The sequence below is a fragment of the Centroberyx gerrardi genome, chromosome 4, assembly GCF_048128805.1.
Source record: "Centroberyx gerrardi isolate f3 chromosome 4, fCenGer3.hap1.cur.20231027, whole genome shotgun sequence".
NCBI classification, from domain to species: Eukaryota; Metazoa; Chordata; class Actinopteri; order Beryciformes; family Berycidae; genus Centroberyx; species Centroberyx gerrardi.
Window position 1 is genome coordinate 1,313,964 of NC_136000.1, and position 18,767 is coordinate 1,332,730.

The 18,767-nt window shown below is 45.0% G+C and overlaps 2 protein-coding genes across 2 annotated transcripts in view; both read left to right on the forward strand.

The window, feature by feature from the left end:
• slc13a1 (solute carrier family 13 member 1) overlaps positions 1-9,929 on the forward strand; it is a 19,135-nt gene extending 9,206 nt beyond the window's left edge. Inside the window, exons 8-15 of the mRNA XM_078282997.1 lie at positions 878-905; positions 1,152-1,219; positions 1,724-1,825; positions 3,012-3,103; positions 3,824-3,918; positions 6,604-6,765; positions 8,788-8,925; positions 9,786-9,929. Coding sequence (XP_078139123.1) covers positions 878-905; positions 1,152-1,219; positions 1,724-1,825; positions 3,012-3,103; positions 3,824-3,918; positions 6,604-6,765; positions 8,788-8,925; positions 9,786-9,929 — 829 coding nt within the window. The remainder of the gene's footprint in view (positions 1-877; positions 906-1,151; positions 1,220-1,723; positions 1,826-3,011; positions 3,104-3,823; positions 3,919-6,603; positions 6,766-8,787; positions 8,926-9,785) is intronic.
• A 4,263-nt stretch (positions 9,930-14,192) lies between these two features.
• Positions 14,193-18,767, forward strand: part of LOC144538543 (uncharacterized) — a 54,957-nt gene continuing 50,382 nt past the window's right edge. The window contains exon 1 of the mRNA XM_078282998.1: positions 14,193-14,636. Coding sequence (XP_078139124.1) covers positions 14,310-14,636 — 327 coding nt within the window. The 5' untranslated portion in view covers positions 14,193-14,309. The remainder of the gene's footprint in view (positions 14,637-18,767) is intronic.

The window sequence follows — 18,767 nt, forward strand, 5'->3', positions numbered from 1 at the left end:
CAGCCTTATCTTTCTTTACAGTTGTGATTTTATAACTTACATTATTCAGCCTTATCTTATCTTTTCTTTTGCTCCTGCTTTTTTCGTTTTTTCCTCCCTTTTTACCTTAATTGATTCCCTACATGGATCATAAAGTATCACATTATTAGTGAGAGAATCCTGTTTGTCCCTAACTGACTGACTCCCCGTTGTTGAAATGCACACGTGCGACTGACTGTCTGTTTCCTGTACTCAGGCTCATTTGTGCCGCACAGCCGCCACAAAATCATAGAAATTGATCTAAATCGATCTGTAACGCTGCATCCTGTCTGTCATGTGGAGACGCACAGACCAGCAGACTGAACTCCATCTGACAGAATCTCCTGTTGTGAAAATGAAAGCGAAACTTAAAATTCCACAATTTGCTCCAAACTCACGTGTGTTGGTAACAGGATTTGTAAACAGTAACGGTAAAATAGCTAACTGCAGACAAGAGCTAATTATTTTATTCTTAAGCATCGCGAGCATAGCAGTATAGCAACCCGACGACTTCTGATAGAAACAAAAAATACAGAATATATGCTTGATGCTGCCCAGTTTGAGACTAGAGGCTCCAGGGGGCAAAGAGCTTTATGCCCTATAAACAGGCGGTGTGGCGTGAACTGTGGCGTGGAGCATGGAGTGGATCCACAGTCTACTACATGTGGAGATTCAGAGCAATCCAGTCCACTTTCCATGTGAAAAAAATAAAAATAAAAGTCAGATAGAACCTTATAACCTTAAAACGGCTGCTTCAGTTTCAGTTCCGCGGGCCGAGACACGAACACGATATTAATGTGAGCGTTAGCGGTTTGTCAGTCGGTGCGGGTGCGGCCGGCGGGGCAGACGGGTTAACGAGGCGCGGCGCTGCCCTCTGCACACGCTCAGTAAGCTCCGGTCTGCAGGTCAGCGCTCCGCCGCCGTCTGTCTCAGTCTGCCTGTCACCGCTCACAGTGAATCTCCTGTTTCAATATGAGCGTCTGTTTGTCATCTGTCAATAATACAATGTGTCTGTGTTCAACTAACACACACACACACACACACACACACACACCTACACACACACACACACACACACACACACACACACACACACACGCAGCTTTCGGTTCCTGTGGCGGTGTAGAGGAGAGCGGACGGAGAGAGAGAAGGCAGCGGGCAGAGCGATAGAAGAGGAGTACAGAGCACTGGGGCCAATGAGGTGATCGTTCATCTGTTCATCCATCCATCCATCCACCCATCCATCCATCCACTCATCCATCCATCCACTCATTCATCCATCCACTCATCCATCCATCCACTCATTCATCCATCCACTCATTCATCCATCCATCCATCCATCCACTCATTCATCCATCCACTCATTCATCCATCCATCCATCCATCCATCCACTCATTCATCCATCCATCCATCCATCCATCCATCCACTCATTCATCCACTCATTCATCCATCCATCCATCCATTCATCCATCCATCCATCCATCCATCCATCCACTCATTCATCCATCCACTCATTCATCCATCCATCCATCCATCCACTCATTCATCCATCCATCCATCCATCCATCCATCCACTCATTCATCCATCCATCCATCCATCCATCCATCCATCCACTCATTCATCAATCCATCCATCCACCCATCCATCCATTCATTCATTCATTCATTCATACATTCACCCCCCCCCCCCCCCCCCCCCCCAGCTCCCAGGAGGTGTTGACCCAGGCTGTCTTCCTGCTCTTGGTGGTCTTGTGGTTGACCAGGGATCCAGGCTTCATGCCTGGCTGGGCCTCCCTCTTCCCTCAGTGAGTCAGACCCACCTCCCCTTTAACCTCCACCTCCCCTTTAACCTCCTCCACCTCCCATTTAACCTCCACCTCCCCTTTAACCTCCTCCACTTCCTCTTTAACCTCCACCTCCCCTTTAACCTCCTGCACTTCCTCTTTAACCTCCACCTCCCCTTTAACCTCCACCACCTCTCCTTTAACCTCCTCCACTTCCTCTTTAACCTCCACCTCCCCTTTAACCTCCACCACCTCTCCTTTAACCTCCTCCACTTCCTCTTTAACCTCCTCCACTTCCTCTTTAACCTCCTCCACCTCCCCTTTAACCTCCTCCACCTCCTCTTTAACCTCCTCCACTTCCTCTTTAACCTCCTCCACTTCCTCTTTAACCTCCTCCACTTCCTCTTTAACCTCCTCCACTTCCTCTTTAACCTCCTCCACTTCCTCTTTAACCTCCTCCACCTCCCCTTTAACCTCCTCCACTTCCTCTTTAACCTCCTCCACTTCCTCTTTAACCTCCTCCACCTCCCCTTTAACCTCCTCCACTTCCTCTTTAACCTCCTCCACTTCCTCTTTAACCTCCTCCACCTCCCCTTTAACCTCCTCCACCTCCCCTTTAACCTCCTCCACTTCCTCTTTAACCTCCACCTCCCCTTTAACCTCCTGCACTTCCTCTTTAACCTCCACCTCCCCTTTAACCTCCACCACCTCTCCTTTAACCTCCTCCACTTCCTCTTTAACCTCCACCTCTCCTTTAACCTCCTCCACTTCCTCTTTAACCTCCTCCACTTCCTCTTTAACCTCCTCCACCTCCCCTTTAACCTCCTCCACCTCCTCTTTAACCTCCTCCACTTCCTCTTTAACCTCCTCCACCTCCCCTTTAACCTCCTCCACCTCCCCTTTAACCACCACCTCCCCTTTAACCTCCTCCACCTCCCCTTTAACCTCCACCTCCCCTTTAACCTCCTCCACCTCTCCTTTAACCTGCCCCACCCATTTAACCTCCACCTCTCCTTTAACCTCCTCCACCCCTTTAACCACCTCCACCTCCACTTTAAAGGAATAGTTCACCCCACTTGTAGCTTTGTGTCTCCGGCTTCCTGTTTCTTTGCAGCCTGTAATCTGAATGAGCCTGAGCGTTCAACATGGCCTCAGTGTGAGTAAGGTTAGGCATCCCTCTGTCTGACCCTGTTCTCCCGTTGACCAGGTACTCCGGCTTCACCACCGACGCCACCGTGGCTCTGCTGCTCGGCCTGCTCCTCTTCATCGTCCCCGCCCACGGACCCTCGCACAGATTCGGTAGCTATACACCCAGAGTGGGAGATGACATGTTGCTGGCGGCAGCAGCAGTGTCAGGTCCATGAGGCAGCAGAGCCACCAAGCTTCAGTTTCATGGTGTTGGGTGAATCTGTTCAGAGGTTACACGCCTTTTTATGAGAAGCCACGCCCACTACCTAACCCTAACCCTTTGACCAATCTGTGTGAAAAGTTAGTCAGGTCTTCCTCGCCCCATGACCAAACTTTCCACAATATTTCATGCAAATCCGTTTGCAGCTTTTTGAGTTGCCCTGCTAACAACCCCGGTGTGTAAAGGAGCGATACAGGACATCATTCCTACCAGGTGCCATCAGACTCTACAATTCATCTGCCTTTGCCAGGCCTGGTGACATTAAACTGTCTGTGGACTAACTTTTATTATTTTTAACTTGTCAAGTATTTATATCTTTATTTATTCATTTAATCATTTTTAGCCATAATAGCCTCTTGCGTTCTTCTCTTGTGTTTTAATGTATTTTGTCATCTGTGTGTCTTGGCTGCTATGACGACTCAATTTCCCTTCTGGGATCAATAAAGTTTTCTATCTATCTATCTATCTATCTAACAAACAGACAGACAGACAGAAGGAATAAAAAGAATAGAACTAGAGAACTAAAGAGAGTGGAGCAGCAGCAGGGAGAGCCTCCTGTCCTGTATTCAGCGCTGGTGTTTCAGGAGTGACAGCAGCTGGTCTCTCCTCAGAGCCGATGATCAGCTGGCAGGACTTCCAGACCTCGATGCCCTGGGGAGTCGCTCTGCTGGTGGGAGGAGGCTTCGCTCTGGCTGAAGGAACCCAGGTGAGACTCCAACTCCTCCACTCACCTGATGATGCTGCTCCTCCATGTCTGTGGTGGATATGATGTCATCATGGTGCCGTCTGTCTGTGTGTGTGTGTCTGTCTGTCTGCCTGCCTGTCTGTCTGCCTGTCTCTCTGTCTGTGTCTGTGTCTGTGTCTGTCCCTATAGAGTGATGTGGTGATTCTTAGTATTTCTGGTGATTTTGGTACTTGGAGGTGTAATCACAGTAAAAAACTGAATCATGTTACTGTGCCGTTTCCCCACAGTCACCAACTATAAAACACGCCCCTTTGTACAAGCCAGTCAGATTTTGTTCCAGTGTCTATGTAGACACCGGACTGTCTGAAATCGACCAATCAGCGCTAAGAGGAGGGTGGGCCTTCCAGAACGGCCAGCCAATCAGAGCATTTTTTCTTGTAGGTGGGAAACAAACACTGGGAACAATTTTTACTGAAAAAAACTTAACAGATGTATTTTATAGACACCAGGTAATTATATAAAATTGATGAAAAAGCAAGCCCCTCCTTTAAGATACAGAGTTCATATTAAGACTGACCGTGTGTTATGTTGACACATAAATATTGGATAATTAATGCATTAATTAGCTTCATTAATGGCCTCATTAGCATAACTGGTTATGTTTAATAAATCACAGTGATTATGGCGAGACATTAGGCAGCTCAGGCAGTATAGAGTTTATTCTTATTCTATTCTATTATAAATTAATGCTTTCTGAGAATATTATTGATTTGTGTTTATAATGTTATTTACATTGTTTATCTTTTGTATATATTAACAACCATACATAATATATGGTTGTTTTCCTTATTATGGTCATAATTACAGAAAAGGCTTGACTTCTCCAGAGGGAATTGTTTTACATTTCATTTACCTTCAGTGTTCAGTTCAGCTCTTATCAGATAAGACAGTGAAGGTCCGGTCCACAACAAGCTGAACAACAGACTGAATACATATTTCTGTCCCTAGAATAACACACATGATGAAAATATACACACGCTTCACCCTGCTGTGTGCTGTAAACTGTCATGGTGCTGCAAAACACTTTGGATAAAAATGTCCAGCAAATTAAAATGTGTGTCAGACGAGTGGTAGATAGAAAAGCTTTTTTAATTACATTTTATTACACAGTAGATTAAATTAAAAATGATTCAATTTCCATGTAAAAACAATTTTCCTTTACTGATTGACTCAGAATGATGAACTGCTTTAAGATCAGAATGAACTGAGCCGCTGAAGACTGAAGTGACTTTTTTCAAAGTTTTATGGCAGTGAATTTAATTGTAGCTTGTAAGTTATAATTTGTGAATTCATCCATTCAAAAATAACCAATACTGACAAACTGCATGCAGGTACAGTAATTGTTCAAGAGAAATTGTTTTGTTTTGGACAGTGAGAAAGTTAATGGAGTTTTTCTCAGGAATGAAGGAATGATTCAGACTGACTGGCTTCAGCTGACAAGCTAAAACAAAATAGTCAGAAAACATAAAGGTGCTGCATGTAACATTTCAACATCAATAAATCATCACCACATTAACTTTGAGACATTAGTATAATGACGATAAACAAATGAGACCATCAGTGAGAAGCCTGTCCGCCTCTATCAGCCTCTACTCTGCATTCTCCATTGGCAGGAAGCAACGGGGCTTATGGGAAATGTAGTCTTAATGTGGAAAAACACTAGAACTACTAGAAGACACGCAAGCCTCCGCTAAAAGGGACAGTAGCTAGATAAATGTCTGTAGCTCAATGGAGAAAGGTTCAATTGGATGTATTAATGCATTGATGACTATCTATGGGTCATTTGAATATTTAATACATTGAAAACGTTTCTGAAGAGCAATCAGTCGTGCAGTCATGAGTGACTTTCTTTCTCTTTGTCTCTTTCCCTGTTTCCTTTTCTTATACCAGGTTATCTTTTTTTTTTTTTGGTACTATCTGTCTTATGTTGACAATGTCCTTTTGTGTGTGTACTCTATATCTGTTGTATTCTATATCTGTTTTTTAACAGTGTTTTTACAAAAGCCCATCCGACAAACATTGCAAATTAGCTGAGGCTATAAATGTTATGATCTGTGACATCAGACTATTTTCGTTTAAATGTCTATGTATCTGTCCCTATTCAAATAAACACTGAAATGAAATGAAACATGTACAGTATACAGTTGGGTAGAGGATGGATTGTTAGCATTCGGTGTAGCGGTAGATTTTGACGATGTTGCCAAAAAAAAAAAAAAAAAAAAGTTTCTGGCTGTGGCCTCGGTCTCCACCAGGCTGTCACTGGTTTACAGTCATTATACCAAGGTAACAACATTAATTTGACGATGACATACTGATGTTTAAAAATGACACATGGCAGCTTTAAGTTTGTCGGCCTGCTTCCACTTTACAGCTCACTGATAGGTCCGTCAGTCAGGCTGCTAATGGCTCTGCTTTGTTGTCAAGTAACATGCTATTGCTACCTTGGTGTTGCTGTGTGTGTGTGTGTGTAGTAGTGTGTGTAGTGTGTGTGTGTGTGTTGATACATGGACTATATACTGCAGAACCTGCTCAGGATGCTGCAGGTTGTTCTCAGTTGGTTTAAGAGAGATACAGTGGACTGCTGCATTTCTACTGTTCATTAGTGTGTGTGTGTGTGTGTGTGTGTGTGTGTGTGTGTGTGTGCAGGTGTCGGGCCTGTCCTCCTGGGTGGCCGAGCTGCTGACTCCCCTGGGTGATCTGCCGGTCTTGGCCACGGTTGCGGTCGCCTGCATCATCGTCACCACGGTAACGGAGGTGGCCAGCAACGCCGCCACCATCACCATCTTCCTGCCCATCCTCGCCGCTCTGGTGCGTTCACAGCAGAGTCACAGCTGCAGTTGTGTCTGTGTTTTACCCATAATGCACCTGCAAGCTACAGTCCCACTACTGTGTTTTCATGCTCTACCTTCATCACCAGAGTTATTTCTCCTGTCCAGAGCTTATTTCTGCAGGTCAGTAGTGATGCGATCTGTTTCTCTCCTGATACGGTTCAGTACCTGATATGAGGTTCAGGTCTTTAAACCTGCAGCAGTCTGCTGTCTGCTTCAAGTCACAATGACTTGAAAAACTATTTTTTCACCTTGTTAGCTGATTTTCCATTTCGCAATACACACCTTTAACAATACAATACAATACTTTATTGTCCCTCAGAGGGAAATTTGTTTTCACAGCTTTGCAGGCCTCACATAAATACATAGATACATAAATACATAAATATATACATACATCAATACAACAAAATGTACATGTACAGCATTTTTATTTTCTTGTATTTTTCTATCAAAATGCCCCGCCCCTCCGCCCCTCCCATCAAATCAAACTGCCTTTCTCTCCCTAACTGATCTCCCATTGGTTTAGACTTTTGAATGATCCCTCCCTGTTAAGCCCCGCCCCAACATCCTGTTCCAACAGGAAATATGTAAAATAAGCAAAAAGCAAGATGCTCAAAATGCAAAATGTTGGAGGATTGGTGTGAAAATTCAAATACTAGCAGCTAACTTCAGTATGAAATCATTCAGAACAGTTTGCATATAGCAGCTTCAGTGGAGTTTCATCATTTGTTATTTGGCACCACAGTGTGTGTGTGTGTGTGTGTGTGTGTGTGTGTGTGTGTGTGTGTGTGTGTGTGTGTTAATTGGAGTCATGACCAAGCTGTAACTAAAGCTGTTCATCCAGCCTGGTCATCAGGCAGGAACAATCCTAATGAAGCAGAAGCAGTTTTCTGTTCTTCTTCTGCTCCTCATTTACTTTCATGTCTCAGTGTCTGTGAAGTCTCTCTAAATTGTTTTTGAATTGGAGTCAGCTAAATAAGAAACACATCACACAGCCTCTCCTCCTCTGGTCCTCTGCATGTAACAGCTAGAGGGAAGGAGGAGCTGCTAATGAGCGCTATTAAAAGATCATTAGCTTCACTGAAATGAACATGTTCCAAGCCAGAAAACTGCAAGAACGAAAACAGAAAGAAAGAATAAATGAATGAATGAATGAATGAATGAATGAAAGAACAAGGCAACAGTGAATATGTTGTTTCTCACAAATGATGCGGATCCCTTTAGGCCAATTAGGGCAATTTTTTAAAATGCCAGGATGGAACGTAATTCCCTCAAGTTTCATCAGACCAGACTGTAAACCAGATGCAGCAGCGAGTTTCTTCCTCCATCGTCTTCTGAAGGTTTTGAAGCTGCAGACTGTGTTTACGGTCGCCGCCATGTTGACATTTTTTGGAGCTGGAGCAGCCAAAGAGCCAAAGAGAGGCAGAGGGCGGAGCCAAGGTGGAGGGGGCGGAGTTTGGGTCGTCCGCAGAGCCACGGCTCCGCCTACTATATAAATCTCCATAAGGACACACATTAGAAGAAGTGAAATTAGCTGCTGAGACCAAAACCTCTTGTGGAAAAAAATGTATTGACTTTATATTTTATCAGAAGTTGGTTGTGGTGCGTTGACTTGATGGAGTTGGAGGTTTGGAGTCTTTCTGGACGTTAGAGGATCTGCTGCTGGACTTCCTTCAGGATTCACCTGAGGGTTTGGCTGCTTGGTCTAAACCTGATCAGCACAGCGTACAGACAATTCAACAAACGTTGCAGCGCCCCCCTTAGGCCAATCAGTGTCATTTTTAAAATGTTGCAATGGAGCAAAGACACGCACCATTCTGCAAAGTTTCATCACAATCTGATCAGTGGCGTCTGAGAAATTGTGCAAATGGACAGACGGACCGGCGCCGATCCGTGCTCCCTCCCCCCCCGTTGCATCGTGGGGGAAAATGAAAGCCAAAGCACAGTAATGATCCCAGTGTGTGTCTGTGTGACTCGTGACCCTGTGTCTGACCTTCAGGCTGAAGCCATCCAGGTGAACCCGCTGTCCGTCCTGATACCCACAACCCTCTGCACCTCCTTCTCCTTCCTGCTGCCGGCGTCCAACCCGCCCAACGCCGTCGTGTTCGCCTACGGACACCTGAACACCACAGACATGGTGAGTTCTGCTGCACAGGTAAAGGAGTTAGTCTCTGTTTGAAATAAAGTGACACCTAAGTCACTAAGTGCACAAAGTTAAAACAAACGCTGGCACTTTTTTAAAGTTTAGTAGGAAACTGAAGTCCTTGGTTGACTTTTAAAGGTGCTGTGTATCATTTTTAAACATCTGCATATTGTCAAATTAATCGTGACATCTTGGCATTATTACAGTGAACAAATGAGACCATGGTGGATACAGCTGGTCTCCTCTATCTCACACCAGTAGTATTGTTAGTTCTACTGTCTCTCCACATTAAGACTACATTTCCCATCAGCCCCGTTGCTTCATTTGACTAAAGTCTCAGAGTTAATGCCGTGATGATTTATTGATGTTAAAACGCTACATGCAGCACCTTTAAAGAGTGGATCCTCTAAATTTTTAGCGATATTGAATGATGGACTTAAAGATTATTTTTTTGCAAAATAGATGCATCTATACAATTTTTGCCCCAAAATGTCAGTAGCAATGATTACCATGTTATAGATGTGACTGATCTGATCTGTAAAACAAAATGTATAAATTTGATACAAAATGACTGAGATGCTTTCAGCTTGACCAATAATTTCTTTATAAGTTTATTTAAATTTTTCAGTATAACAAGATAAAAATAACACATGAACATTGCAGTACACTTTGGACATTTGGACATCCTAGTATAATAATTTATATATCCAGGTAAAGATATATAAACGGTATGAAGTTTAACCAAAATGGAGGATCGTCAACAGCGACCCGTGACAAAGATGTATTCTTATAAAATAAGACAAACAAACAAACAAACGAACAAACATTGATTGCAGTGTGTGGTCCGGCTGCAGGTGAAGGCGGGGCTCGGTGTGAACCTGATCGGCCTCCTTGCAGTTCTATTGGCCGTGACGACGTGGGGCGTTCCTTTATTTTCTCTCGATACGTATCCTGATTGGGCGCCGGTCCTGCCTGAGTCTAACTCAACAGCACCGTGACGATGGTGGCGGTCCAGGGCAGCGGTTCTCAGACTGGGGTTCGGGGACCTGCAGGGGGCCCAGCAGAGGAGGAAGAGTTTCATTTCTCTATTATTTCCCTCGCTAGAGGAACATTGAGAGAATTATGAATCTGTTCTTCATCGCCTCTCCACCTACTGTACAGTCAGTTATGTAATTCTTTATTAAATGGTTACCACAAAAATCTTCTCAGATCGGGTTCTTTGGAACAAAATCTTGTCAAATCAAATTCAAATGAACTTGTGGGTCCTTCAGCCTGCTGTGAACCTGCTGGTCCAGAGAGGAGGAGGACCGGCTGAGCAGAAAATGGATTTCATTAAAAGGTGAAGAGAGTTGAGAAGAGTTTTGTTCCAAAATGAGAAACAAAGAGACACCAACCTTTACACAAGGATCAGTAGCATGACATTAAAACAAATGTTGGTACGTTTTAAAGGACAGTAAATAACTTAAGTCCTTGATTGACAAAACTCATGCAGGATGCAGTAGAGATGTTGGATGATGAAGTTCAGCTACAGGCAGGATCATCTTCCTCTGCTGTTCAGCTGTAGAGGAAATGCTGATTTGGAATATTGATTATACTGTTTGATCATGTTCAATACTCTGTTACCCAGGTCACATGTGTGGCAGAACCAGCACAGACTCAGTTTTCCCACTGCAGCAGTACTATGGACCTACTGAGGTACAGTATCAGTACTATGGGTATGGTATACTATACAGTACCAGTACTATAGTACAGTAGCAGGTTTGGTTCTGCAGCAGAAAGCAGCATGTCTCCTGTCAGTGTGTGTGTGTGTGTGTGTGTGTGTGTGTGTGTGTCTCACCAGCACACTGTTATCAAACCCAAACTGAACAGAACTGGGAACAAAACATCAGTAAAAACATACTGCACAGTACTGTCAGTATGAGTACAGAATACACTCATCACACACACTCATCACACACACTCTCACACACACACACCTGCTGTGATGGACCGGTTGAGTTGAGTCTCTTGTTCCCATCATCCTTGTTGTGTTACGTGTTGTATCTGTGTGTTTCTGTCCTGTGTTTCTGTTTGTGACAAACTGCTGGTTCAAATCTCTTCAGAAATAAACGTGACTTGAGACTTGAGACGCGCCGCCATCTAGTGGCCACACAGCTTCAAACACACATCACCATATCACCGGGTATTTCATTAAACTGTTCTGCTGTTACCATCTGTGACACACAGCAGCTGAGTACCTTACACCACACACACACACACACACACACACACCCACGGAGGTGCAGCTTGTGTGCTAACAGCTTGTTAATTGATGTGATCTAACCTTATATGTTTGGACAGACGTCTCTGTCCCTGCAGCAGCTGCTGTCACACAGCAGACCGCTTCATCAGCTGAACACTGATGACGTTAACAGCAACAAAGATGGCTGCCGCGGCGGCGTGGAAACCCTAAAGCAGTCCGCTCTGATTGGCTCCAGCCCTCAGAATACATGACCAGAATCCATCTCTCCATTCATACACATGTTACGTTTACATGTCAGGCGTTTAGCTGACTCTTATCCACACTGACCTACAGCGAGGGCATCAGAGACATTACAAGCACCCAGAGGTGAAAGTTAGTGTTCAGACTGAGCAACATGATCTCCAGCTCAGCTTCAGTCCATCCAGGGAAACTCAGCTGATGATTGGACGCTCGACAAGCTCGTCTCCACAGCTGACCTCTTCACCGTCAGTTAGATAATAGAAGCTGAAGCTGTGGGCTGGAGGTTAACTGTAACAGCAGAGGAAACTCAACCTTTACTTCTTCTTCTGTGGTGGCTGTGGTTCCTCCACATGAAAACTAATGCTGAGGAAACATTCATCAACACTGAAGACCTCAGACTGCAGACTCTGTTCTGCTGAGAGACCTGGCTGAACCTGTCTGTCTGCCCGTCTGTCTGCCTGTCTGTCTGTCTGCCCGTCTGTCTGCCTGCCTGTCTGTCTGCCTGTCTGTCTGCCCGTCTGTCTGCCTGCCTGTCTGTCTGCCTGTCTGTCTGTCGTCTGCCTGTCTGTCTGTCTGTCTGTCTGTCTGCCTGTCTGTCTGCCTGTCTGTCTGCCTGCCTGTCTGTCTATCTGTCTGCCTGCCTGCCTGTCTGTCTATCTGTCTGCCTGCCTGCCTGTCTGTCTGTCTGTCTGTCTGTCTGCCTGTCTGTCTGCCTGTCTGTCTGCCTGCCTGTCTGTCTATCTGTCTGCCTGCCTGCCTGTCTGTCTATCTGTCTGCCTGCCTGCCTGCCTGTCTGTCTATCTGCCTGCCTGCCTGCCTGTCTGTCTGCCTGCCTATCTGTCTGCCTGCCTGCCTGTCTGCCTGCCTGCCTGTCTGTCTGCCTGCCTGTCTGTCTGCCTGTCTATCTAGTACATTATGCTATTATTTGGATCATGAATGATTAAACAATAGGTGGGTTAATGCTGCTTATTGGCTTAGGCTATCCTTATTTCTTATCTTTCTTAATACTTTGTTTTCTTTATTGATGATGAAGTGTCCGGTGTGTGTGTGTGTGTGTGTGTGTGTGTGTGTGTGTGTGTGTGTGTGTGTGTGTGTGTGTGTGTGTGTGTGTGGCAGTCTGTCAGCTGTGTGTTCATGGAGACAGAATCCTAAAACATGATGCAGCTCCGGCTTCTTGAGGGTTAAACAGGCTCCGCCCACGTGTTGCTTCTCTTTACAGCCGAAGATCCTCTATTTGAGAAGACAAATCACTCAATAGTTTAAAAACTCCCTCGTTCTGGTCTGCAGAAGTGGGCGTTAACCGTCACAGAGAGTCATGAGCAGAACCGTCACAGCAACCGATCCAGCACAGTCTGAACTCTGCAGCTCAGCCTCCGTGTTTCTGACAGAATCCAGTTCAGACCAGGTTCCTCCACCAGTAAAGGATTCTGGTCCAACAGCAGGAATTGTTCTGGACATTTCTACCTGTTGGTCACATGAAAAGTTTAGCTAACGCTTCAGTTTAGCAGCTAAACAGTTAGCTTCAGGTTAGCTTCAGGTTTGGCTCACGGTTCAATAAATGAAAACTTGTTGTCATGAGTTGGGAGTTGAACCATCCGACCTCCGACCTCCGACCTCTGACCTCCACACCCTGACTGTCCACCGTGTTTCCTGTCCTGACACATTTTTCTCTCTTTTCCTGCACTGAGCGACTTATTTGCTTTTTAACACATCATGCTCATTTCATGAAATTTCAGGTGAGCAGGTTGACCCGTCTGTCTGGAGGTGAAACCAAGTTGTTTTTCTCAACAGGTTGCTCATCACCATCGTTCTGCTGCAGGTCATTATGTTGCCATGGTGTTGCATTCGTTGGATTTATTCTACACATGCGCTGATAATGCAGCGTAAACTGAAACCAGTGTTGTTTTCACAAACCGTCACGATGAAAACTACTAGGCTATTTGCTGTTGCAGCAGCAAATAGTAATATAAGCATAAATATAAACAGGAATATAACAGATTGGGGTTAGATGAACATATGCAACCAACAATGTCCATGCATGTGAAGTAGAAATGTATGAATGGGAGGTAGGCTATGGGAAAAAAAGTCTGGATTATAGCATTATTAAGGAGTGTAAAATAACAGTATGGCTTATATCAGTGGGACTTTTTCAGTCAAAGAAGAAATAACTGCAGAATATTTACAGCACAAAATGTATAAATATAAGCACATGTAAATATAACGTTATAAAAATATTAAAATAATATCAGTGTGTATGGTATGAAATAAGTGGAGGCATGAGTATCAGTATGAGAAGCATATGGGAATCTGAAGAAAACAGCAATGTGAATTTACAGCAACACATGATGTGCACATGCGCATCATATTTACATTAACAGGTCTACAGACAGCGTCATGGCGTGCACACATGCGCTGTAAAAACCTACACACCTTGTCTTATTTGCCTACATATATTTCCGTTAACGCGAATACATTGCGAGTCTGCTCCATGGCGTTTTCGGTTCCCTGAAACAGAGGCAGAGTGAGTCCTCTTCGTGTTTCTCCCTCCTCTCTGTGGTTGCAGCTACAGGTTGCTCACCTGTACCGGAGCGCTCAGAGCGCGCGTGCACCGGCGGCATCCACGACGGGCACGCGCTGCCATTCCGATACCATTCATTCCAATGCAGCGGAACGAAGCGCACGCGGCGACAACCTCCAAATACCGCCAAACTCCGCCCTCTCTTCCCAAAAACACACCGACGTTTCCGTCAGGTTGTCGCTCCAGACGCACCGGAGGAGGACAGGCTGTCAGTCGGTAAAGTGCAGCCGTTAACGCCACGTCGACTAAAAAAACAAAACAAAAAACAGTTTCCGTCTGTTCCCCCGCGCTCTGAACCGGAGTTTGACACCGTGAACCATGCTGGACCCGTCCTCCAGCGAAGACACCGGCGGAGAGTCCGACCCAGAAGTTGTCCAGGAGCCCCCGAAAAAACCGGCCACTTCCTCGGGGAAACGGGGGCCAAACCGGCCGAGCGGGCAGCAGCAGCAGCCCGCCGCACCTGGAGCTCCCCCCGGGAAAGGTAAAGGAACAGGTGACGACGAGGAGAGGAAGGAGCGCGAGCGGATCCAGAAGGAGGAAGAGGAAAGGAAAATTAAACTGCAGATTTACGTGTTCGTCCTGCGGTGCATCGCCTACCCGTTCAACGCCAAGCAGCCCACCGACATGGCCAGGAGGCAGCAGAAGGTGAGTCGGTGCCGCACGCTGAATCGATAAGCACCTGTTCTCCCTGGTGTGGAGACCCGTGCGCCAGACTCCATTAAAAAGCTGTAAATTTACTGCTGAGTCCCTTATATGCAAACGTATATACCAGGTAGAACATAACGAAATACGTTTTATGAATCATAAGGTGCTACAGATACATTCGGCATACAGATGATCCACCAAGTAGCACTTGCTTAAATAAAATTTAAACTTTTGTACTTTCTTGGGCTGTTGCTCCCACTCTCTCCCTGCACCAGAACACACCGTGGATGTGTGTGAACCAATTCTAAAAGTTAACAAATTATCATAAGGAATGCTGCATGGTGTATTGGATGTATGCCGACTTCAAGAGCGACTCCAAGTGTTTCATTAAAGGTCTTAAGTCATGTTCTACCAGGTGTGTATGTATGGAAATAGGCAAGGGAACATTAAAATGACAGGTTTTTGAATGGCGTTTGGTGTCATGTTCTGTATATAGAACAGAACGTATCGGGGCTATAGGCGCCTGTTCTGTACTGTTTTTTTTTTTTTTTATTACCGTGGGAGAAAACATGCCAAACAACCATCTGGCCTCTGAGCACCAGCATCAGCTCATTAAAGCCAGGTCATTCACCCCTAATCAGTGATGCAGTGGTAAACAATAAGGAGGGTGAACTGTGACCTCCAGTCTGATCATCATTAGGCGAACAACCACCAATATAAACAGAATCAATTATATTCTCAGAAAAAACATTAATTTAATTTGAGCCTTTCTTTCCTTTTCCATCCTCATTTTACTTAAGTTTGAAATTGACCCTACTTACTGATGCACAGTATAATCTGTATTTATGTATTTAAAGGTGTGTAAGGTGGGTTTTCCCTTCTCTGCAACCCCTGCCCTAATCACTCTGTTTATGCTGTTTGCATTACTGGGGTTAATGTGTCAGCTATTGATTGAGAAGCACATGGTTATGCATGAGCGCAGACCTGTTGGCATGTTGAAATGGGCTTTTCATGATGCCACACACCAGGCTGGTGGGTCTGTGTGTTAAGAGGGAAGTCCTGCCGCCTTCTCATTCATCTGAATTCTTGCTGTGGCTAATTTGATTAGACGACATGTGAAGCGCCGGCCTTGGCGGCATCACACTCAAGGGCCATTCAGCTGGTTTGGTGAATAGTTTCCCCCTGTGTTTGCCAAACTTGGATTCAAATTAATGTGTTTCTGCCGGCTGGAAAGTAGCCTGGGCCCGTTTCTGTTTTATTTATTTTTTTGTGTTCTTCTGTGCCAAAGCTCTCAAAAATAAGCAAGGAAGCTATTTATGATTGAAGAACGCCCACGCGTTCCCATCCCACTGGGAGCTGGTTAATGAGTATTTTGTGGTGTTTAATTTCAATATGCATTCAAGGCGTTTCCTTCAGTGTGTGTGTGTGTGTGTGTGTGTGTGTGTGTGAGAGAGATGAATCAGGATGCATACATGTGGGAGGTTGTTTGTACACGCATGTAAGTTGAGGAATCTAGATCTGTATCATGTTAATGAGATGCATGCAGCGCAGCGGAGCACAGCTGCACAGCTGCTTCGAGCAGCACTGCTGCAGTCTGACTGGAAGCTCTGCAGCAACAGATGAGCTTCAGATTCAGAAGGAACCAGCAGCCGTCAGTAAAACCTCTCTGGGTTTTCACTTTCACTCCAACTGATGCTGCAAGTCCTGCTTCTTCGACCGCGTATTCATAAATATCTGGGATCTGAGTTCATTCAAAACCTGGGAATACAGCATTGATTTGTTGTCTGGTGGGGGGAGGGGGGGGAGGGGGGTTGGCCTGGAGGTTAGAGAGGCACGCTGGTGTCTGATTGGTTGCCTGTGTGAATCCCTGGACAGGTCCGGCAGAGCTTCCCTGGGTGAATGGAGGGTAAAGAAATCAATAAAACATTCTGGTTGTTGCCAGCAGTAAGATTCAGTTGCAGTGGAATAAGTGATGTAGAAACCTTCAGAGAGATTACTCATCTACTGTCCAGCATGTGGAATAGTGATGAGCTGCACAACTGACCACTAATTAATAATTAATTACTGCACCTGTAATTTATGTGGTAAACGGACAGAATTGCGTAAAGAATTTATTCTTGAAGTAGCAGCAGCTACGAAGTCTCGTTTTCTTCTGACTGTCTTACTCTTATTGTGTCTTTATTTCCACTTCAAATATTAAAAATAATTCCTACTTTCTTGCTCTGAGCTGCAGCTGCAACCGAAAGACATAATTTGTTCTTGTTTGTGGTCGTCTGCTTTCAAACCGAAGAGGACTTTGGTTTTGGTCACATGACGCACGTTGATCCTTCAGAGGCTGTGATTGGTCAGGAGTGATGAAAGAGCTTGATGTACCACACCGGGACTTTCAGGGGAATTAAAAACGTACACTTTAGTATCGCTAAATTACATGATTATCAAACATGGAAACATAAAATCGTGATATAAATTTATCTATGATGAATTGTGCAGCCCTAAGCGTTCTGTAAGTGCTTTACAGAAAACAACAGACACAGAAACAGATAAAACCAAGAAGAATAAAAACAAATTGACTAAGTAACATGTTGTAACTCAGTTTGACTGTAACATCTCCTCCGGCTCCACATTATCATTCTTGCATGTTTTCATCATGTGTGTTCAGTCATTACTCTGAAACACTCTGTCCTCAGACGAGCAGTCGTATCCCAGAAGCAAGGGCGTAACTTTGGTTTGAGAGGTGGGGAGGACACAATAAGAGTCTGGAGGTACTCCCCCAGAAAAAAAATTGCGATTTGAATCCCATTTCCTGCATTTCTACATACATTTAGGGGCTACGGTAACCAATACAAAATCCAGGAAATAATTAAGTTGATCATCATGCTAAATTCTGCCAGAATAGTACTAAATATGCATAAGAAAAACTGTCTTACTTTCTGTATTGTTTAACCCACAACTTTACTGAACTTCACATGTTGAGTTATTCAATTATGGATATATATATATTTTGAAGAATAGGACTGACAGATCTATGGTACATTATTGTGGCACTATCGATAGATAATGTGTCATTTGCCGCGGCGTAGCCCGTTTTAATGTAAGTGCTGACTCCGCCCACCCGGGCCAGTTTCGGCGTACGCCGGTAGCAATTACAAGCGGACCCTATCCTACAGTCCCTGCTCTCAGCGGAGGGAGGAGCTACGCTGTGACCGTCAGACCTCTCTGGATTAGACAAGCAAGTAGAGCAAACCGGCATCAGCCAAACCAATTAATTGCCAAATGTTTTGGGATTCAACACTTTAACATTGCTTCCCATGGTCACAAAAAGTCACCAGATTTGTCGCTAGTCGCTTTTGAGAAGTAAAGTCGTCAGCGGGGTCTGAAAAGTCGCTAAGTCTAGCGACAAAGTCGCCAAGTTGGCAACACAGACGCCAAAATGTACTGTAGAACCACGTAGGCAGGCTGTCCGTGTCCGCTGCTCGTCCGTGGCAGTGTGTTTGGAGTATATCAGTCTTACAATCAGCAGCTCGATTCACATTCTCAACCAGAATCTGACGGCTGGCCAAACAGTAGCGTATTAAGCACGATTTTTGCGGTTAAAAAAGTGGGGGGGACACAAACGGGATTTTGAAAAGAGGGGGGTCCCCCCCGTCCCCAGTGGACATTACGCCCCAGCCCGGAAGGCTCGGGGTTCTCGGGGTTTTGGGGTCGTGACAGACTCGACCTGCAGCCGGTCCCGCGGCGCTGCAGCCGCACGCTGAATTGATTTCGAGGCTCTCTGTGGCCTTCTAGCTTCCGTGATTGTAAATACCATCTGAGTCATCCACTTTTCTCATTATTTGTCAGTCCAAATTGAAACCTGCAGCATCAGTTCCCACCGCCGCCTGGACAGAGAACAGAGACAGTATTATATTTAGAGACGGGTCACTCTATCAGTTTCTATCCATAACGCTAAAGATGGCGGCTCCGACAACGTAAAACGTGTCATCAGTGAAAGGGACCAATCGCCCAAAAAGTGGCCAAAAATCCACCAATCAGACTTTCAGGTTTACGCAGCAGAACTTTATTTACCACAACTGATGCAAGTTGGGAACAACATCAACCGTCTGCCAGCAACCGTTTTATTAAAACATTTGA